Below are 21,375 nucleotides of genomic sequence, written 5' to 3'. Positions count from 1 at the left end.
CTTGCTCCATCGATATGGGCAATTTTCTATCTTTCATTACCACATCAGATTGAATAATGGTCACTGTAGAACAGTGTCAATCAACATGAAAAAATCTGTTCACTTCAGTCAACACATTCAGTACTAGATTGGTTTCTTTGAATAAAACACCTCTTATCTCAGTTGAGGCAGGTAAAGTATTCTCATTTTCATGATATAGTCCCCTTGGTTTATTATTAATAGCTGATTCACCACAGTCTCAGATGTAATGTTCATGATTACCATACTTGTAAAATTTTCTTTTCCTGTCATCCTTTAAGAGCAGTTTCTATTTTCTAAAGGCTTTTGGGTGCAATTCCCAGTGATGTCTTTTTGATTTAACAGTTATCTAATTTTGTTAGTTTTTCTATACTTTTATCACATAAAGTAATTTTTTTACACCGTTTGATCTGTTAATCTCATAATTCTTTGATTATTAATTTATTTATTTGCAACTTTACTTGATTCAATCCAGTCACAGTAAGTGGATTAATACTGTTAAAGTTGTTCATTTGAAATGTGTAGCAATATGAGTAACTCATTGTTCAATACTCCATGTATTCATTTTTAAAACTGTCTGATATAGATCCCATGGTACCTTTCTGTTATATTCTATGGGTCATATATTATATGTGGCTTAGCAGTAACAGGTGTAAGCCAGGTGGGTTCTCCTATTCCATTTTGCATTTGTTATAGTTTTCATATTATAACTTTTAAATTAGTATATTTATATTTACAAAATTTGACAGATTAGCAGTAAAGATTACAATGTTTTCACATGTAAAATATCAGATTTTTTTTTAAGTCTTAAGGTTTGTTAAAGAATGTTTTTTCATGCATTGTTTTCTTTTTGCATTTAAGAAAGGTAATATGCAAAATCATTTTCATTTTAAGATTAAAAATACTTTTATGCATCAAAAGATTTTCAAATTTCACATATAAAATCCTTAAATGTCCAAATGGTTATCAAACATTTCTTAAGAAAAAAAACTTGTATTTTATCTGTTATTTTCATTAACAAATCTCTGTACAGGTTCAGTTGATTTGACTGATCACATATTTACCATAAAAGTTATGACATAAATATATATTATGCCTTTCATTGTTCAAAATGACCACAAATTATAACACAAAAACATAAATGTTTAGATTAAATAGCTTAAATCTCTCAATATTATATATAAAATATTTTGATCTTTCAGCGGTGCATGGATAACAATAAAGAATTTACATTACATTATTGTATTTAATAATATGCAACTGATCTTTAGTCTTTACAAAGTGACCTGTCTTGACTATGTTTTAATGTTCTACTATTTTGTAAAATACAGTCATGTTTCAATTATTATTCTTTCAATTATTTTTCTTTAGCTCTTATATATATATACATTTGAATAACCAAAAGAATAATAAATTACCATACCAACACCACAGAAATTCATTATAATTTATCATGATTAGTAACTAAGATGTATTTGGAGCAGACTAAATATTCAACGTACCGTCTTTAAGTCTTATTTTGAAAAAACAAGTTGATGTTATAATACTTCAAAATGGCTGAGAAAGTCACTATGGGGACATTCTGAGCTTTTGATTGGTTATTCACATCATATATAGAAGTGTATACAAGGGACCATTTTCAAAATATACTTTGTAATAACTAAGCATGTGTTATGTAAATGTATATATAAAAAAAATGCAGTTGCATCAATGGCAGTAGGTCTTAATGTTATAACATTTGTGTGACTTCAGTAGGTATGTATCTGAAACTAAAGTTTTTTGAGCTATAGCGATACTACTAAGGCTATCTAAGGCAATATAGCTGGTTAATCTTGTTTATTGGCAAAGAGTGCCCCAAAAGTTGATGGTGGATAATACTGGCTAACTGCTCCCAGGTCAGCAATTCAGAAAACAGGAACAGTAAGAAACAGCTTCATCAGCTATTCCATAACTCAAAACAAAGAAACAAATATACACCCTGCAATGTTGAAAAGCAATAATTTTTGGCATTATTCTGACATGAAGTTGAACAAAATTGAAATAAAATAAAAAAAACATAATAAATTTTAACAACCTGCACAGTTGGAACAATCTGAAACAGTAATAACCAGAAATGCTAATCATGACATTAATTGACTTATTCATAATTTCAATTAACTAATAAGTCTACATAACACTAAGCAATGTAACCAATTATCATAGGAAATTAATTATTCTGATCAATCATTTTCATCTCCCAAATCATGTTATCATGTGAAGTCAAACTTCTTTGGCCAAAAGAAAACAATGCAAACATTTAAACTGAGAATTACCATTTTCCAAAACTGAAAATGTATTTCCAATAATACTTACCTTCATTGACACTTATAGCCATTACTTAACCTCCAGAATTTCTTCTTTTCTGATCTAAGCATTAGTATGATTTTTTCTTGCTTGCTCCAGTCTTTTACACCCCACTCAATTGATCTTGGCAATATTTGTCTCTTGATACACTCAATCTACATCAATGCACCCTCTATACTGGTACTGTATTATAAACACCTCACTCTGATAATATTTTTCATGTTTTAAGGCTCTAAAACTAATTATTCTCTTTAGGGAGGAAAAGAAGGAGAGTGTCAACTGAGGAAACTGGAAATACATTTTCAACTTACAGAAATGTTAACTTCCAAAACATACTTACCTTATCTGCCACTTACAGCTAAAATCCCACAATGAGAAGGTGGAAGAGCCAGTAAAAACATTATCCATACAGAAGGTGTCTGCATAGATCATCATGGCATAGTGTACCAAGAAAAGCATAGTACTACATCTGGAACAGGTATGCTCTTCACCTTGAACTCAGTTCCCGTATCAAGGGTGGAACTGTACATGAGTAATCACCACTATAGATGAACCCCAAATACACAGCACAGGTTCCACTACTCAGGACTGGAATTAAGGGCTCTTGGTCCCTATATCTCATGTTGGTGGCTACATAAATTGGATTGTAATGTTATCTACAGATAACTGGATCCCAATCTCTAATCACAGAATGATGTGTTCTGAACCACCAGAATTATGCTTAGGAGGTAAGCAATACCTAAGTGAACAAAAATTTCCTCCACCTGAAGAAGCCTGAAAGGCAACACCCCAGGCTCAACCAAAGAAACAGAACTCAGTTGGTCTGGAATTATCAACATTCATTCTCACTTCCCAACTAAGTGGGTAAGGAGCCGTCTATTTGCTTCTGGAATTATGGTGATTAAGTGGAACATTTGTGTTCAACCAAGGACCCATGATGGGGTCACTCCACATTTGGCATTATGAGTAGATAGAGAACATCCTTCCATGATCATTATACTGACTGATATTGATCATGAAGAAGGGCCAGACATACCCCAAGTAGGTAGCTGTGCATCAAATCTAAACTGGTATTAGAAGGAGGCTCCTTCATAGGCTGGTGTGGCTCTTACTGACATCTAGGAACAAACATCCAGGATCCTGAATAGGAGAGTCTCCAACTTCACCTTTATTTCTGAATGTGGAGAAATTTACTCTAAGACTTTGGAGGAAAAGCCTCTGTTTACCACTCCAGTGATTGCAAAATCAAATGTGGTAAGGAGTCCTAGCTCTCCCAGTATAATCTGGGGAATAATGCACACTGGAGAGTCCTAAGGACCAATATAATAGGTGAACCAAGTTACCTAATTTTTTTAAAGCAAATTGACTACAGTTTTTTCAATCCAATGATTAGCACAGGCAGACAGAATTCCTTTTTGCTTGACTCATGGCAGTCTTGCAAAGTACAATAATACCACCTAGTGAGCTCCAAGGCAGTCTTATGGAACACCACATTTCAACAGTGGCTGTTGCAACTTGTAGTGACTATAGTGAAATAGTGGCTGCTTGTGCAGAATTGGTTTGATAAAAGCACACCTGTCTGGGCAACACTGGTAACAGAATGGGATTATGTGGAAACAAGGTGAGGGATCCTGAAAGGTAGAAATAAAAATACTCACCCCTCTGGGTAATCTAGCAAAAATAGTTAAGTACAGCATTAGGCAAAGACATTCAGAAAAGTTTGGGCAAATAATGAGAAATAAAAGTATTGGGGAGGTTGACATGACAAACCCCAGCAGGCAAGTTGACCATGCTGCTAAGAATATAGAAATCTTATGAGATTGACTCACAGAAACTTCCTTGCCTTCAAAGAGGGCTCCCCAGGATAAAGGTAAAAGTGCAGGAACAAACCTTCAAGACCCTCACTGAGCATGACCAACACTGAAATCTCATTGGACAAAGAGAGAGTGAGCAGATAAATAAGAGAAAAAGACTGAATCCTTTTTCTGTTTGATTGAAAAGGGTTGAACCTTTTTACAATACAACACTGCCAATATTCATGCCACTACTTTTGAGAAAAGTGATTTTTGGATTAAGCAGAAACTGAGACAGATATTAAACACATATGCCATGCAAAAGACAGTATAACCTCTATGCCAGAAGCTTGAGCTTCTGGATAGTTGAGTGCATTGCACCATATCTGGTCATGGCTGCCTCCATAGAGAGAGCCAAAAGAGAAGTGGAAGTGGTGGATTTATCAGAAATAGCTGCAAAAGTAGAATCCCAGGTGTAGCTGCCAGTCTGGTGTAATCAACAAAACTAAACAATGAGTTAGAATTAATTATATATTTTGTATCATGGGAAACATATACGAGGGCTGTTCAAAAAATACGCAGACTGTTTGAATTGCGCGGCTCCAGTTGGTTCCAGGGGAATCCGCTTGGTGTCGCTAGGTTTGCACAGATCAGCTGATTACGACACCATTTCGCGATTGCAGATATCTTCATTTGTTTATTAGCTACATGGTTTTAAGTGAAGTGTGATTTTTTTCGTTTGGCGGATTTCATAATGAATGACCTGAAGGAGCAACGATTCACTGTGAAATTTTGTGTTAAACTTGGAAACTCTGCGACTGAAACTTTTGCTATGCTTAACACAGCTTACGGTGATGTTTCTATGAAGCGTACGGCATGTTTCAAGTGGCATGAACATTTTAAGGATGGTCGACAGTCCATTGAAGATGATGAGTGTTCTGGACGTCCTTCCACGTCAACTGACGACCCACACGTCGACAAAATCAACACCCTGGTGCGGGCAAATCGATGTCTGACTGTCAGAGAGCTTGGTGAAGAGTGTGGGATATCAGTTGGATCTTGTTACGAGATTTTGACTGAAAAATTGAAGATGCACCTCGTTGCTGCGAAATTTGTGCCTCAGAACTCGTGAGTTTTTGGCCAAACACTCGATCACTGTTCTTCCCCACCCCCCTACTCACCTGACCTTGCTCCTTGAGATATTTTCTTGTTCCCCAAACTCAAAAGACCCTTGAAAGGAAGAAGATTTGAGACGATTCCCGAGATTAAGGCAAATGCGACAAAGGAGCTAGAGGACATTACAAGAGAAGCGTACCAGGACTGTTTCAACAAGTGGAAACACCGTTGGGATAAGTGTGTGCGTTGGGGAGGAGAGTACTTTGAAAGGGTCCCAGACCTGTAACTTCTAAATAAAGTACATTTTGTTTTTGTTTTATGACGTCAGTCCGCGTATTTTTTGAACAGCCCTCGTAAAATAGAGAGAAGGTAAAGAATGGTAATCCAATCTTCTACACATGCTAAGCATCTATTGCCAAGGCCCAAAGTACAGTAGTAGACTAAATTGCCAGTAGTCTGGTGAACCTATGAAAGGACAACCCAATAATTAAAAATTGAGAAATGAGAGGCAATCTAACTGAGCCTCACAATGCAACATCTAATCTGTCAGAAGAATCTATATGGATTGAGGCAATGGACTTGTGACCAGAAGTATCTCCTGATAAACATTGCAAGCTAAAAGGGTGTGTAGGCTAGATTCAAGAAAGGAGGTCCAAAATTAAAAAATAAGGAGTACCAGTCCATATGCCTCTTTGAAAAAAAATATAAAATACCATCACACAATAGTAGTGTGAAGCCTGACAACTTACTCTTGAAGAAACCTAGATCCTGAGACCTTGCAAGACTATGCCTGTTGAAGAGCAAAAATGATAAAAACAATGTTTGAGGAATCCTCGTCATCTGTGCACGCTCTGAAATTCCTGACTGTTAGTATAGGTACCCCATCCCTGAATAAAGGCATTTGTGAAAATCATGGAACTCTGCTCAAGGTAACAGTGAAGTAACCTAGCTTCTAGTAGCATCCTGACTTAACTCTTGAGAGTGAAAAATGATCCTGATGAAGGAAAATGGAGAAACCATGAAATAGGAGTAAAATCCTTAGTCACTTAAAGACTAATAAAAGGATCACTTGTGTTCTCATCTCAAAGGCATGAGGGATTTGGGTGAAGCCTACATATTTAGAAGAGAAAGAACCTTCCATGCAGTAGGAGGAGATCTGAATGAGAGTGTGGCATCTTATTCTAAAACATTGAGCAGGATGGTAGACAGCTGAGCCTAATGAGAAATGAGAAAAAAAACAAACTTAGATATATGAAATATTGAGTTGAATGTATCTGAAAGTAGAAGTAGTGTCTGATGGTCTAAGAACTGATGAAATGCTGCCAGCAGTAACTAGCCATGAAGTGCTGTTTGCAAAGCATGGTGGAATGAAGATTACAAAATTCATATGATAAACCAGAAAAAATGTTGAGCCAATGTGAGACTGAAGGAAAAAAACAACAACTCAAGAACAGCAATAACTGATCCTTGTGTCCCACAAATGCTAATATCAGTGGTACTCCACCACTAAGGAATAGTGAAGATAAGACCCACTACAACCAACATGGATATTTACAATCCCAGTAAAAAAATCAACACAGAATGAGATATGATTAATTTGTAAACCTTGGAGAACTTACATTCTGATATAGAAAAGGAAGATGGATTGGACACTAATCTCCTCCCTGTATAGACATAAATACTAACAGGAACAAAAACTCTGAAGAAATAATCTATCTCCTTTACTATCCCTGAACCCACCTCACACAGGTAACCATGGAACTAAGTACCAAACCCAATGAACTCCAGGAGACAGAAACCCTACAAGTTGGGTGGATTAGTGTGGGGAAGATGTGAAATGAATGACCAATTGTTATCCAAGAACCTACAGAGTTATTGGACTGATGATTAAGATTATTACATGACCAGAAATTACTGGAATCGAGCCCCACAGCTCTTGAAGGTATACAATAATCACTACCACTGTTGGCATTCTGACTAAGTAGTGGAGACCTTTGATGTAGACAGAATCTATTCTGAGTAGCAATGTACCAAGGAGTTGATGTCGGGGATTAATACCAACGAAAATGGATAAAACTATGACGTTTTAAAGCGTCAGATAAAGCCTACCAGTTCTTTCACTTAATGAAGAAGTAAATCTTCCAGCATGAACCACAATATTTGTTTATGAAGAAAAAATTGCTCCCAGACCTTTCAGGCTCCAAAGCAGCTAGAAAAAAGTTCAAACATCACATTTTCAAAGAATCGATAGAAGAAAATGAATCAAAGACAGCTTATCAGAAAGTGACCTCCATTTCATTTTTAATAAGTCATTTAAAGATTGTAGTAAAGGAAGTTGTTTTCATAGAGAAAAATAAACTGCAGGCTACCTGCTACACTTTCCCTAAATAATTGAATGCCGTGAGTCCATAAATTTACCACTGAGCCACAGGGGGCTGAAAATCTAACAGACTAAAATGAAGACACAAAAAACAAATTTGAAGTCTCTCAAAAATGTCATGGATTGCCCTCAAATGCAGCCTCAGATCTATGATATACTGAACAACCAGTTATGATATCATAACTGATGTGCATGATAAAAAAATATTTTCAAACCTTCCTAAATCTGTATTAAAGCACATTTATTTGTACTGCAAATGCAACAAGATATGTATAATAATGAAAATGTTAATAGTGTGTACTAAAATACAGTGATGACATTTTAATGATATTTACAAATAGTCTGGTTAATCCTGACTTCATATTTTACAGAAACAATGAATTACCTGAATTATACGAACAATAGAAAGCAGCAAGATACCATAGAGAAATCCATTGTATTGAAAGTGTATGTGATCCACAATGAGAAGACCAGGATTCCACAGTAGCAACATTGAAAGTATAACACCAGGATGATACCACTGATCTTTTAGTTCTTCTCTTTTAACACGAGCTGTCACCAGATTGCACCATCTTCACAGAGAAACAAAAAATACTAGGCTAGTACAAAAAAAAACCTTCCAAAACTGAATGTATGCAAATTTTATTACAATAACAGATAAAATGGACATCATTGCATAAAAGCCTTTAATGAATATTTAAAACATAATGAAGAATTAAAACTACCTGAAATGAATCAAAACTAACAAGGGGTTCTATGGATAACACCACCTTTATGACTCCAAAGTGACTATCAGAGTTTTCACTAAAATAACTTTTTGGGTACCTTCATAAAATTTTACAAGCTTTTGATAAAAGTTACCACATTTTTGCAAAAAAATAGTACATTCTTCAATTAAGTATTTTCACTACAAAATTATCTATGAATATATCAGGTCAGTATTGACTGCTATTTGTGCAAGTGATATTTATTTTAAGATTAGAAATATATTTTCATCTGAAAATTGCCATATATCATTTGCATAATCTCTAAAACCTCTGAAATAAACATCAAACATTTGTTCAGTAAAACTTTACATTCTATCTGCTGTTTTTCCACTCTAGCTCTACATGCATTCAGTCACTTTAACTGACCTCTGAACCATCATGAACAAGTACAAAATAAATCTGAATTACTTTTCTCTTCCTGGAATGACTGCAAACTGTTAACATAAAATTACCTCTTTACTGCTAAATAGCTTTTAGCTCATGAATAAATACCAAACCTGTCTCGCAAGTTGTAACTCACATGATGAACATATATATCAAATGACAATATATATATATGAGCTGCTCATGAACATACCTTGCAAAAATTATCATTTTCATTATCTTACCTAAAGTAACATAAACAGGTTTCTAATTTTTTTATATTTTAGTCATTTTTATAATAATAAAAAAACGCATGAAAAACAAAAAATACAGTACTTACCTGGATCCTCATTCTTTAATACTAACACAAAATAATTTTTATTTTAAATCAAATAATTATTTTATCAACACAAAATCATAACCTAGACAAAGTAAACATTGACTTATAACTATCATAATTTCTCTGACTATCCAACCACATAATAAAAACCTTTAAAAATTCAGCTAAGCTTGTTAATGTGAATATTGTGAGAAAAAGTCTGAACTTGAAACAAAAGTTGGGATTTTTCTACACTAAAAATGTATTTCCAATATATATTTACCTCTTCTCACAAAACAGCTTTACTTGACTAGCACTTCCCTCTAGTGGCACACATTTTTCACACCCATCACTAGTCTTCCACCTCCTGCTTCTGTAAGTGATCATGTTACAGCTCTCCACTAATAGGAGTGCAAAACCACTCCTATCTTAACAAGAACTTTCTACACATCTACGTTCATTAATCACTTCGAGATTGGTCAGAAGGCCCACACCACGGATCATTGAAAGTGGGAAGGTTGGGTGGAAAATGTAAAAGAAGGTATGTATGTATTGAAAATTCATTTTTTTTGTGTTGGAAAATGCTCACTTCTAATAAGGTATCTTACCCTTACACACAAAATAGTTAGAATTTTACACTTAACTGGAGGAGGATCAGTAAAAAAAAAAGGTATCTGTGTAAGGGTTTGGTAGATTTGATTGAATTCATAATGAACATAAAAGATTACAAAATAGATATAAATAATTCTTTTTTCATTCTAGAGAGACTAAAAATTATAACACGAAAACATATACACTCATGTTACCATATCAAAGAATATAAAACTGGCTTTTATAAAGTGACCTGTCTTAGCTGTGTTCTATTTTCTAAAATTCAATCACATTTCAGTTATAATACCTGATATTTTAGAATAGTAAATAAAAGAGTATAGAAAACAATTATATCTTCCAGTTACAAATTTTGTCATCATTTGCTGCTTGCAACAGGTTGCTGAGCCTAATGGATTCACACATGGAGAATATGAAACAAAAATATTATTTTAGGCTTTATATATACATTATGAAATAACACAAAATCATAAATTACAATATCAATACTACAGAATTCAATAAAATAATCAAACTGAGTAATTAAGCTGTATTTTGGTAAAAAAAAATATTTTTTGAGCTCACTAATAATGCTTAATAATCACATTACTGCTTAGAATCTAGCATGAAAAGAAAGAATTTACCAAAGAAATACTGTGCAGAGGCTGAGAAAACCACTAAGGAGACATTATGAGCTTTTCACTGGTTATGTGCATGTTGATTGTTTGGTTTGGAGTTTTACAGCACAAAGCAACTACGCTATCTATGCCAAACAACCAGTAAAGAGTTGAAAGTAAATTAAAATTATTAATATTCATAAAAAGGAATCAAGGTAAAACAAAAAGTTTAATTTTTGAATTAAAAACTTAAATAGCATTAACAGAGAAAGTAGAGTAATACAAGTTTTAAAGGGCTTTCTGTAGCATAATTTTAATTATTATACCTTGCCAAGATGACTAACGGGTAAGTTCAAACATCAGTGTTAGTCACCTGAAGTTGGCCTTTCCAGTCCTGGTTTCAAGTTATATGATGTCATAGCCATTTTCTAATTTCATATCAAACTAGTTGTATTTTAATTCATAACAAAAATCACATAAAAAGGTCTCATTTATGTATTAAAAACTTAAGTAGTGTTAAAATGTCAATAGCCTTTAAAAAACTAAAACAAAACATTTGAAAATTGTACAGTGTCATCCTCATCAATGACACTTTCCAAAGTTACGGATAAACCTTGGGACAAAACACGTATAAAATGATGCCGTCGTTGAGAGTCATAACGATGGCAAGACAGTAAAAAGTGACTAATTGTGGCCTGAGTGTCACACAGGCCATGCATTGGTGCATCAGTCCTAGATAAAAGAAAATGACGAGTTAAAAAACTGTGACCAAGATGTAGTCTAGTTAGGACAACTTTCTCTTTCCAATCCTTACAGAAACAAGACAGCCAGAGTTCTATTTGGAAAAGCTTGATTTCACGTTTCTCACTTCAAGCTGACTGCCAACTGGCATGGAGCTGAGCTTTGAATACAGGACCATAGTCCATGTATGGAACAGGTACAGCAGTGACAGCACCAGAGCAGACATACTTAACTGCAGTGTTAGGGAGCTCATTCCTGGGAATACCAATGTGACCTGGTATCCACAAAGAACTGGATAGAATTAGATGTTAAAGTGAAATGGCCCAGTCGGTTTTGAATATCGGCAAGAATAGAGTGAGAACTGATGTGAAGCAATTCCATGGCTAACAGAGAGCTAAGTGAATTGGTATAAATAGTATAGTTTGTGTACTGCATAGCTTCTATGTGATCCAGGGCAAGAGAAATGGAGTGCAATTAGGCAGTGAACACAGAAACTGTAGAGGGGATTCTGTGTGCAATATCCAAATCACGGCAAACCATGGCAGAGCTCACAGAGTCACCTGATTTCAAACAATCTGTATAAATGGGAAGGGAAGGATAGTTTGAAAGATGTTCAGCAAATAGAAGGCAATACTTCCAATTAGAAGTATCTGCCTTCTTCAGATGACATAAAGAAAGGTCACATTTGGGAATAGTAACTAGCCATGGTGAGATGGGATAATCTGTGGGTACTGCTATGTCATCCAAAGACAGACCTAATTCATCCAACTGCACCACCTGGATATGAAGGCTAAAAGGAACAATGGCAGACCATTTGTTATGAAAAAGTGTGGCCCAATGAGGAAGGAAAACACAATCCCATGTGAGATGCTATGGTAAAGATCAAAGTTTTGAAGCACACATTAAAGATAGTTGCAAATGACAAAGGTATAGAAGGGGTTCATGGGACTCCATGCACAAACTCTGGACTGGAGAAATGCAGAAGGCCCCTGTGTAGAATCAAAGCCCATGATGATGAACAGGGTCCAACTTTTTCAAGACCAAGGTTCTTGCAGAGCCACAGACCAGAGACCCCTAGTCCAGTTTTGAATAAGGGCATGATAGATTTTTAGCATGGATCATCAATCTACCCCTCAAAAGGTGGAAAAGAGGACATGGAGGATGCTCAGTGCCCTTGTACACTTGACACATAGCTGCTTGATGTGTGAAATAAAGGTCAGCTTACGGTCAAAGATAAGCCCCAAGAACTTTGCCTCAGGGACCACAGGAATCACAACTTTACCAATATGGAGTTCAGGATCAGGGTGAATATCCTGTTGACAGCAAAAGTGCAAGCAAACAATTTTAGAGGAGAAAACAGTTAAAACCATTTCCTGTGATCCACTTCAGTAAGTGATTGAGGGCAGTCTGTAGCTGCCGTTTGTTTTTGAGCTTTACTTGTCATGTAGGATACTAGGGGGAAATGTGTTGAGGTTTTAGGAATACACTGAGCAGCTACCTGGACAATACAATTAGTTGCTGCTGCCATAATGTCATCTATCAATGGCTTACATACGATGGCAGGATCAAGTTCTGAGAGAGAGGTGCAAGAAGGCCAGTTAACCTGGTCCAACTTCCATCGAGACATGCAGGTCAGATGGCATCAACTACAGCCAGTCTTTTTCAAAATGATAGAAAAATGATCACTGTCCCATGGATTACTGACAACCCTCCAACAAAAGTAAGTGAAGAGTGAAGGGGAGCAGATAAAAAGATCTCTAGCAGTAAAAGATTGACTAGGTGCATGAAAATAAGTATAAGAACCAATACTGGAGAAAGGTAGGTTAAGGTCCAAGAGCATATGTTCTATAGCACCACCCCAGAGGGGATTGTGTCCATTAAAATCCCCCAATAGTAAAAAGAGGGATTGCAAGTGCTCAGTGATGGCACCAATGTCTGACTGATTATTGATCTCTTCTGGAATTAGGTACAGAGAACAAATAGTGATGGTATGACCCAGTGAAACACGAATTGCTACAGACTCCAACAATGTATCAAGTGACAAAGAAAGGGTGGGCATATGCTGATCAACCAGCAATGTCACCCCACATTGTACTTATCCACCACATGGTCTGTTGTTTCTGTACAAGAAAAATTGCTTAAGGCTGACTGTATCAGCAGGTTTCAGAAACATTTCTTATAAGGAGTCCCACATTAGATGGTAAGAATCAAACCAATCCTTAATGTCACCTATATTTGATTGAAAACCTTTACAGTTCCACTGGATCAGAGTGGCCATTTTTATTTATGTGAAAGAGAATCCAGCAGGGAGACCTTCTGTTTGCAACCACATTTTTTTCTTTATTGAATGAAGATCTACCAACCTACACAGATCCTGCCCTGGGTCGAGAAGGCAGGCCTCTGTCTGTGAACAAAGATTCCAAAGACTGAAGGCATGAACAAATGGTCGATTTACTTCTTAGTGTTACAGAAAAGGATGGACCTGAGGAAACACTTGAACCTGAAGAAAGTGGAAATGGGCAGTCACTGGAAGGAGTGGTAGGGATAGAGATAGACGTAGACATAGATGCATTGATGGAGGACACAAGATTCTTAAGATGTTTTGCAAATGACTCTGTTGGAGGCACAGAAAGATCTCTCTGCACTTCCACTGTGGCAGTAGAATGGAGTACAGCAGCATATGTCCGAGATAAGAGTTAGGAACAATAATTTCTGAGCTTCTGAGTAGGTGATATTATTAACAGTCTTCAAGCATTGCACCTCTTTCTCTTCTACCCATTTAGGCCAAAAAATACAGTTAGAGAAGAGTGGTTCCAGGTTGCACTCATAAGTGTTGTGATCTTTACCACCACAATGAGCATATATTAAAGAACCATAACATGATGTTTTTGAATGACCAAACCACTGACAAATGAAAACATCTGAGAGGGTTAGGAATGTAAGGCTGTACCTTGCAGTTCAGATAACCTGCTTTGACTGTGGCAGGAGGACATAGCAATGTAAATGTTGATATCAAAATATTGGTAGGGTCCATAATTTTGTCTTTACAAGTGAAGATTGGACAACCTCAGTAATGCTTTGCCTGGAGAAACCAGCAAGGATCTCAAACTCAGGAATGTTCTTTAAATCCCTCTCAACTATAATGCCTCTGGAAAAATTCAAAGTAGTGTGGGGAGTAACCTCAATGGGCACATCCCCAATGGCCTTTGATTTCAAAAGGAGTTTCATATGTTATGGTGAAGATGTTTCCACCAAAATGTCTCAAGATCACAACTTCTTTACTGACTTTGGGGAGCCAGCAAGTCCTTCTGATCCCTTTTGAATAAAAAAATGGAGACATCTGCCATAAGGATTTTCTCAGATAAAGAATGGATAATCAGAAATCAAGGTGCAGAATCTGGATGTGATATTGACTGTTCAACAGAGTCATCCATGTGTGGTCATTTTTCAATGGTCTGTTTCTTTTCAATTTTATTTATTTTGTCAGAAAGAGAGGTATCCATAAAAAAGAAGCTACATTTCAGTGCCCACTGACCCCACTCACCATGGAGTCCTAAGAGTGGATGCACTACAGTGCCAAACAAGGACACTGCAGCAGCAACACGAGGATTTTGTGAGCACTATACCCAAACACCAGCATCAGATACAATGTCCACAACACCTGTTGAGACCATTTAACACTGGTACTTGATTGACCCTAACCCAAGTGGACCAGCTGATTGACCCTAGGAAGAAACACCTCAAGGCCATCCATCTGTAGGAATTCAAGGCCAAAGTGGTGTGTTAGGGTTGGACCCCTCAACCCCCAGCATCCTCTCCACTCCTTTATGGGTTGCCATGCACAGCAAACAAAGGGATGGATGTTTAGATTCCAGATGAGGTCAACTGAAAGAACAGAACCTTCTCTAGGAGGTCCTCTCACCACATACAGGAATTCACACTGAGGGGTATATGCATGTCATTGGGAAAAGTAGGTGTAAGCATGTCAAGGAAGTGAACAGGAATTTGAAGTGAACCATGATGGAGGAAATTGCAGGTCAAATCACCATCATTCTGAATATGTTGAAATCTAAGAAAGCTGGCCAATCAGATGTTCAATGTAAATGAGGGAAACCATAATGCTTGGAAAATGGTTGTCAAATTCATCACATACAACAAGCCTTAAAAGCCACAAAGACTCAGGTTCTATATTAGAAATACAGTTCTCATCATTAGATGAAGCACAAATAGTCATTACTTGAGAAGTTATAACAGCTAAGTAGGAAAAACAATTGTGTGGTTTCTTTAATAATAAAAAATCAGTAAAACTGGAATGAATATCAAATTTTCTTAACTCACCACAAATCTCATGCAATTGAATAAAAAAGTTTAAAATATGTTTTTATACTGTGCCAAAGAAAAGTATGAAGTGTTCTCAAGTACAAGTATATTGGCAAAGATTTTGTGCAAAGGGATTGTGACACTTTCCTATTCATGGAGAGTTACTGTTTTCTGATGTTATAATGTACTAGAGCAGTTCATGTTAAATGTACAAGTTTAGGTGTACGCTGTTCCAAGGTTTGTGGCATACAATTTTCAAAAACACATGTGTGAAGGAAACATCAATTCTGTGTGAGGAAGCGATTTGTCATTACAGAAGAAACTATTCAAAATAAGAACATATCAGCTTTATAGCAATTAAAAGCAAATCTGAATTATCACTTGTATATAATATAAGAAATTTACTTCAGCAGTGCAAGATGCCTGAGCTGGTGAAGGAATAAGACCTTTGAAGCATAATAAAACAGTTTAAAAAACAATGTTTTGATCCATTAGCTTAAACTGAATATGCAAAAGGTCAATTAAATGGACCAAACCTGTGTATCTGCTTGAAATTTAGCAAGCTTTTAGTAAAAATTACAAATCTGTTGAATATAAAACATAAGTTGTGTTACAAAAATACTTGGACTCAAAATATGCCTGTGACTTGATAACATCAGTTTGATAAGTTGGAGTCTTTGGAGTCCTCTGCCAGAATTGTTGCTGAATCAGTAATTTAAGGTAAAATGAATACTTGATAAATATGACAGCACACATAATAACTATGCTAAATGGCATTCTGTATAAGGTAGTGGAACATGCACTTTGATCCCCACCAATACACACATGAGTAATCTTCATCATGTTATGATAATGATCTGTGTCAACAAGCAAAACATAATTTTCAATACACTTTAAAATATAACACTGAATGCAATTAGAGACCTTTCAGAAGAATTACCATTCTCTGCTTAAGCCTTCTTCCTTGGAGCATAATTGCAATAAAATTGATTAGGTCAATCTGTGATGACAAGATTGTTCTTTAGTTGAAATGAAGGAATTTCAAAATAAGAAATTACTCCTACAATTTTAAAACTTTTTTTTACAGAATAAAAATAATTAAAAGAAGCATTATCTCTAAATTTACTAAGTGCACAATATGATCTCTAAACAGTTTGTTTAGAAACAAAATATGGATTTATTTGTAAGGTGATAAACTTGAATATTAATATTATTGTAAAAATATATGAAAATGCATCAAGACTGTATACAACTTACTCTCTCACTGCAAAAACCAAAACCATATCTGCAACTATCACAGTTAATCGTTGATAAAAAATAGTCATCTGACTTGCATAGTTCACATTTGTGATTTCTAACATGGCTGTATCAAACCACCTTGCAGCATGTGAAAGTACATATTCAAACCAGGCAAAGAGGGGTGGATAATCCAATGTCCATTCAGAGGTAGACTGAAATAAAAAACATTTCATAAAACTCAAATGCTTACATCCATCATTTGTTCAGGATGCATTAATCTAAACAATAAATGAGAATGAAATATGCATTTTATAACAAACTTTATACATAAAATTAAAGGTCATAAGATAGAGGATCTTTTTTAAAAAACAGAGATAATATATAGAAATATAGTAATATTTAACACAACATAATAAATTTAAAACATCAATAAAGCTTCATTTGTTCAAAACATATTAATGCTTCTATTAGAAAGAAATTGGAAATTGGATAGAAAAAAAAACATAGGCTGCCCCAACACTACAAAGATAGTAAGAAAATTAATTCAAAAGCTGTTGGCATTTCTTTTACCTGTGCATTACACTGTATAATAACAGCAAAAAGTCGGCTAACATGAAATGTAACATATCTGTATATAATTACAATAAGGTTCAGTGTTTGGGAGTATGTGTTTTGCATAATTCCTCCTAAGCAGATAGTTGCACCAACTTCTAACTGATACCAAATGCATCATTTCAATCTTGAGGTTTACAAAAAGGCAAATTTACCATGTGGAACATGGGATTCCCCAAAACTGCTAGACTTGTTAACTTTTAAATAAATGATGCCAAACAAATCATCTTGGCCATAAGGTTTGCAAAAAGTAATAAGTTTCACCCAACCCATTATGGAGCCTGGGTATTTCACAAAAAATCTTTTACAGGTACTTCCTAAATGCAAACCCCAAAGTTGTAAGGAAAGGTATAAATTTAAGCAGAGGGAACCACCTCTTGGAAATACATTTGTAATACTGGAAAATTATAACTTCCTTTACAGTGCTTCCCTCCTCCCAAATTAATTAGGCAGCATGATCAGTGCAAGAGAATGATGGAAAAACTCCCTGAAAGTGTTCAAAGGATGCTCATGGAAATTAGAGAGTCAGGTACAAAGAGTTGATGAGGAGAACTCTACTACTTCTGAATCAGGTATACTCTTTGCTTATCCATGAAAGGTATAGTATATAAGGGCAGAAAAAGAGAGGAGCACATCCAAGTGAATGAGAACTGTGGCAGGATAGTGATCCTAATCATGAAAATTTATATGTAATTCAATCCCACAATGGATGTGCCCTCAGGTGTAGAGTGGCTAGAGTGAAACGAACTGTACTAGGTAAGTTAACTACATCTAAAATCCATGCCCTTGGAAAATGACATCCATGCAAGGGTGGGATGAAGATCATATCATTTTCTACTTGAGTTCATGAAACAAGGGAGGGATCCAGAACCACTCCAGCTACTGAGCATGAATGAGCATTAGCTTTTATATATCAATATGAAGATCTGACATCAGATATCAAATGAATGTCTATATATAAATCAACTCTTCTGACTGCAAAACTGACCAGAATCATCTGAAGAACAATAACATCCTTGGAATATGATACAACATGAGACAGCAGAAAGGACAAACCCCTTTGCCTAAACTGTGCCCCACAATACTGAAGGAGTAGATTGAAGGAGAAATATAGATAACCACGAAGAGGTGTGAAGACTTATGTTGACTGATTCTACTCAAAATCCAAAACCCAGCCACAGAGTCCTGACATCTACATGGGGGTAGGATGAAGGCACATAATCCTAGGTGTGAATTGCAATTTGACATCTCATTTCTTCGTGAGTATATACTGCACATTGGAGGACAGCATGTCACATACACCTGTAGAACACCACCACCCTACTCTGCTCTGAACTATTATACCCACCTTTGTGTGAAACTCATTCAAGAGAATGCCTTCATGACCACTCCAGTAGCTTGGAATTGGAAAGTGAAGGATTTCATACTCCACTAGAAGAAAAGGGGGTGAGAATATAGTGAAGAGTTTGGAGAAATGTCATCACCTGAGACAATGCAATAGATGACCATGAAATCCATTTTAAAAAGCAGACCATACCAGTTTATTCAATACAAAGCATAAGAGGGTTGGAAGTAGTCCATGGGAGGTATGGTCTGAAATGGGCAAGTTTATGAAACAATTACAAGACAAGGTTATTAACATACGAGCAATCTTGAGAAACACTTCATCTCAACAATGAGCATTGCAAAAAAGTATAACAATGAGACTAATAAACTGGAGTTAAAGTAAAATTAAAAAAGTCTTAACAGAAACTAGAAGTGAAAATTAAGGAAAACCACTTTGTGAGTATAATAAAGATAAATGTGAAACTTTAAACAAAAAGAACATATCTGAGCCCAAGTGCTGCCAAGAGAGAAGTGATAGTTTGGTAGAAGTATATAGAGGGAATCATACGCACTAAGTGAGTATGTAATGTTCATATTGGTGTAGAAATTACACATTATGATTTACAGGAGAAATGTGTTGGAATCCTTCAGTTCCATTAGAAGAGGTTGCAGAAGACTTGTGAGATGTGTAAAAAAAAAAAAAAAAATCTGCATACAGAGAGCAGTGCTGGATGAAAATAGTTAATCTTGTGAAAGGAGAAAGTACCATATCAGAAACAACTATTTTTGTTTTTAGAATTCTGTACCGTCAAACACATATTTTGCTTCTCAGGTTTCTTCCATACTTTAATCTAGTTTATTTTTGTTTTTTGGCAAAATCTCATCACCATCTTCACAACATGGTCTCCTTGGCTTTTTGAAGAAGGAAATGTCTAGAGGCATTTCAATTATAGTTATTCCCCTCATTACAGGCATATTTTATTGCATATATCACAAAGTTTTTAATAATTTGCATTCAAAATCTATTCAAAATACTTTTTGTTCGTGTTACAGCAATTGGCATATCATAAAATCATGGCTAATAATCCATATTTTAATGGCATTTAAGCTTTAAGTTGTTAATTTTTATAAGTCGATATTTAAAATAAATCCTGAATTTCCCTTCATTTAAGAAATGTGAATTTTTTCTCTATGCATCCCCTTTTTAATTTATTTAACATCCATCAAAGAAATATGAAATTTAATGCAAATTACTTATTATAATATTGTCACTGCTCATGCAAAGCATAATTTTCATAGTCTTCAATTTCTGTCATCAAAGAGAAAATCAAGACCTCTCTTGCTAAACTCACTAGTCACATCCTCTCTTTCAGGATTTTTTAATTGTTCTCTCACATTTAATTATTCCAATTTATAACCAATAGAAAGCCAGTTTTTTAATCTATCAAATTATATGTTTTATCATATAGTTCTTTTTTATACAGAAAAATGTTGATTTATCTTTCAATACTAACTTCATTGTCGTGGAAAACAAATCAACTAGCATGGATGAATTTGTAACAGGACATGTTACATAGTTAGAAAACCAGAAAAATTGTGATATTATGAGACAATATCTGCTTTTTGCATGTCATTCTATGTTTTTCACTGTGTTATTTAATTAAATAAAAATTATTTGTTTGAATGCTACCATTAATAAAAAATAGTAGGGTTAATGTCATTGATTTATTTAGTCTAGATGGCTTGGCTGCAGGTACTTTTCAAACATCATGAAAAGACTACTACACAATGCATGTGTCTATGATATTCACATGACAAAATGTGAAGAAACTGTATGTGGTGTTTGTTCAGCAGGAATTTCCAAGAAAATAAACATCAACTTTGATTTCATATATTAAACTGAAATCTTACAGCACTTCCACTGTGTTGGTAGAGATCTCAAAAACAGCATACAAGAGAATCAAATTAATTGCACATTATGCTAAGCAAAGAGGAAAGTGCTTTATAACTTGAGTTGTTGAATTTGCAAATTGCAATGTGAAGCCAGATATTTTGCTACCTGCAAGCATCCTATTAAAAACCCATTGTTAAAGAAAATGAGCCAAAATGAGGTCATTGAGGTAATAGGAAGAAAAACATGCTTGGGCAAGAAAGATGTCCTTTTCAAACAAATTTCAGCAAGTGAAAGGGGACAATGCCATGAAAGAAGAATGTGTCAATGTAACAAAAAATACAGGAAAAGTGTCTGCCAAAAAATAATTCATGGAACAGTGGATTACTTGAAAATGGAAATGGAAGAAATAGAGAACATAAAAATATAGTGAAGGTAAGGTTAAAGCAAGAAAACAGCTTAAAACAGGCTAACAGAAAACAATGGATCAGAATCACACACATGAAAAAAAGAGTACTAAGTTTGGGAGTCCAAAACAGAAGGCTTATTTTGTCAAGCAGTTACAGAGGAATAGGTATACTAGCACCTAAACAAAGTTGAGCCTTTTTACTCAGCATGAAGACAAATATCAGGGGAAGGAGAATAAAATATAATATTCTGAAGAAAGGACCACACAAAGAGATAATGAAGAATAATAAGAAATAGAAGAGACAGTGATCACATAACATACTTGAAAAGTCGTGAAAGGCCACAGAATGTTGATGTAGGTCCACATCCTAACAGGAGAAATTATTTGCAGATTTAGGTAGTAAAAAAACTGTTAAAAATCCTTGCCTCAAGAATGGAATTATGGAAGAAGAGAAGTCCATCTCAAAGCCTAAAAAAATGCCCAAGTTACATGTAACATTCCACCACCCACTGCAAAATGGTCATCACATCTCC

At 35.2% G+C, this 21,375-nt stretch overlaps 1 protein-coding gene across 4 annotated transcripts in view; it reads right to left on the bottom strand.

The window, feature by feature from the left end:
* xit (ALG6/ALG8 family glucosyltransferase xit) overlaps positions 1-21,375 on the bottom strand; it is a 55,237-nt gene that overhangs the window by 28,322 nt on the left and 5,540 nt on the right. For 2 of the 4 annotated variants that reach the window (XM_076484273.1, XM_076484271.1), the window contains exons 3-5: positions 16,623-16,816; positions 9,383-9,472; positions 8,036-8,222 (exon numbers count right to left, since the gene is read on the bottom strand). In XM_076484273.1, the coding sequence (XP_076340388.1) occupies positions 8,036-8,222; positions 9,383-9,472; positions 16,623-16,816 (471 nt within the window). The remainder of the gene's footprint in view (positions 1-8,035; positions 8,223-9,382; positions 9,473-16,622; positions 16,817-21,375) is intronic. The other 2 variants (XM_076484275.1, XM_076484274.1) reach the window with 1 other exon arrangement.

The sequence above is a fragment of the Tachypleus tridentatus genome, chromosome 13, assembly GCF_004210375.1.
Source record: "Tachypleus tridentatus isolate NWPU-2018 chromosome 13, ASM421037v1, whole genome shotgun sequence".
NCBI lineage: Eukaryota > Metazoa > Arthropoda > Merostomata > Xiphosura > Limulidae > Tachypleus > Tachypleus tridentatus.
The sequence above is the reverse complement of the archived record's forward strand: the minus strand, read 5'-3'. Positions and strand labels throughout refer to the sequence as shown.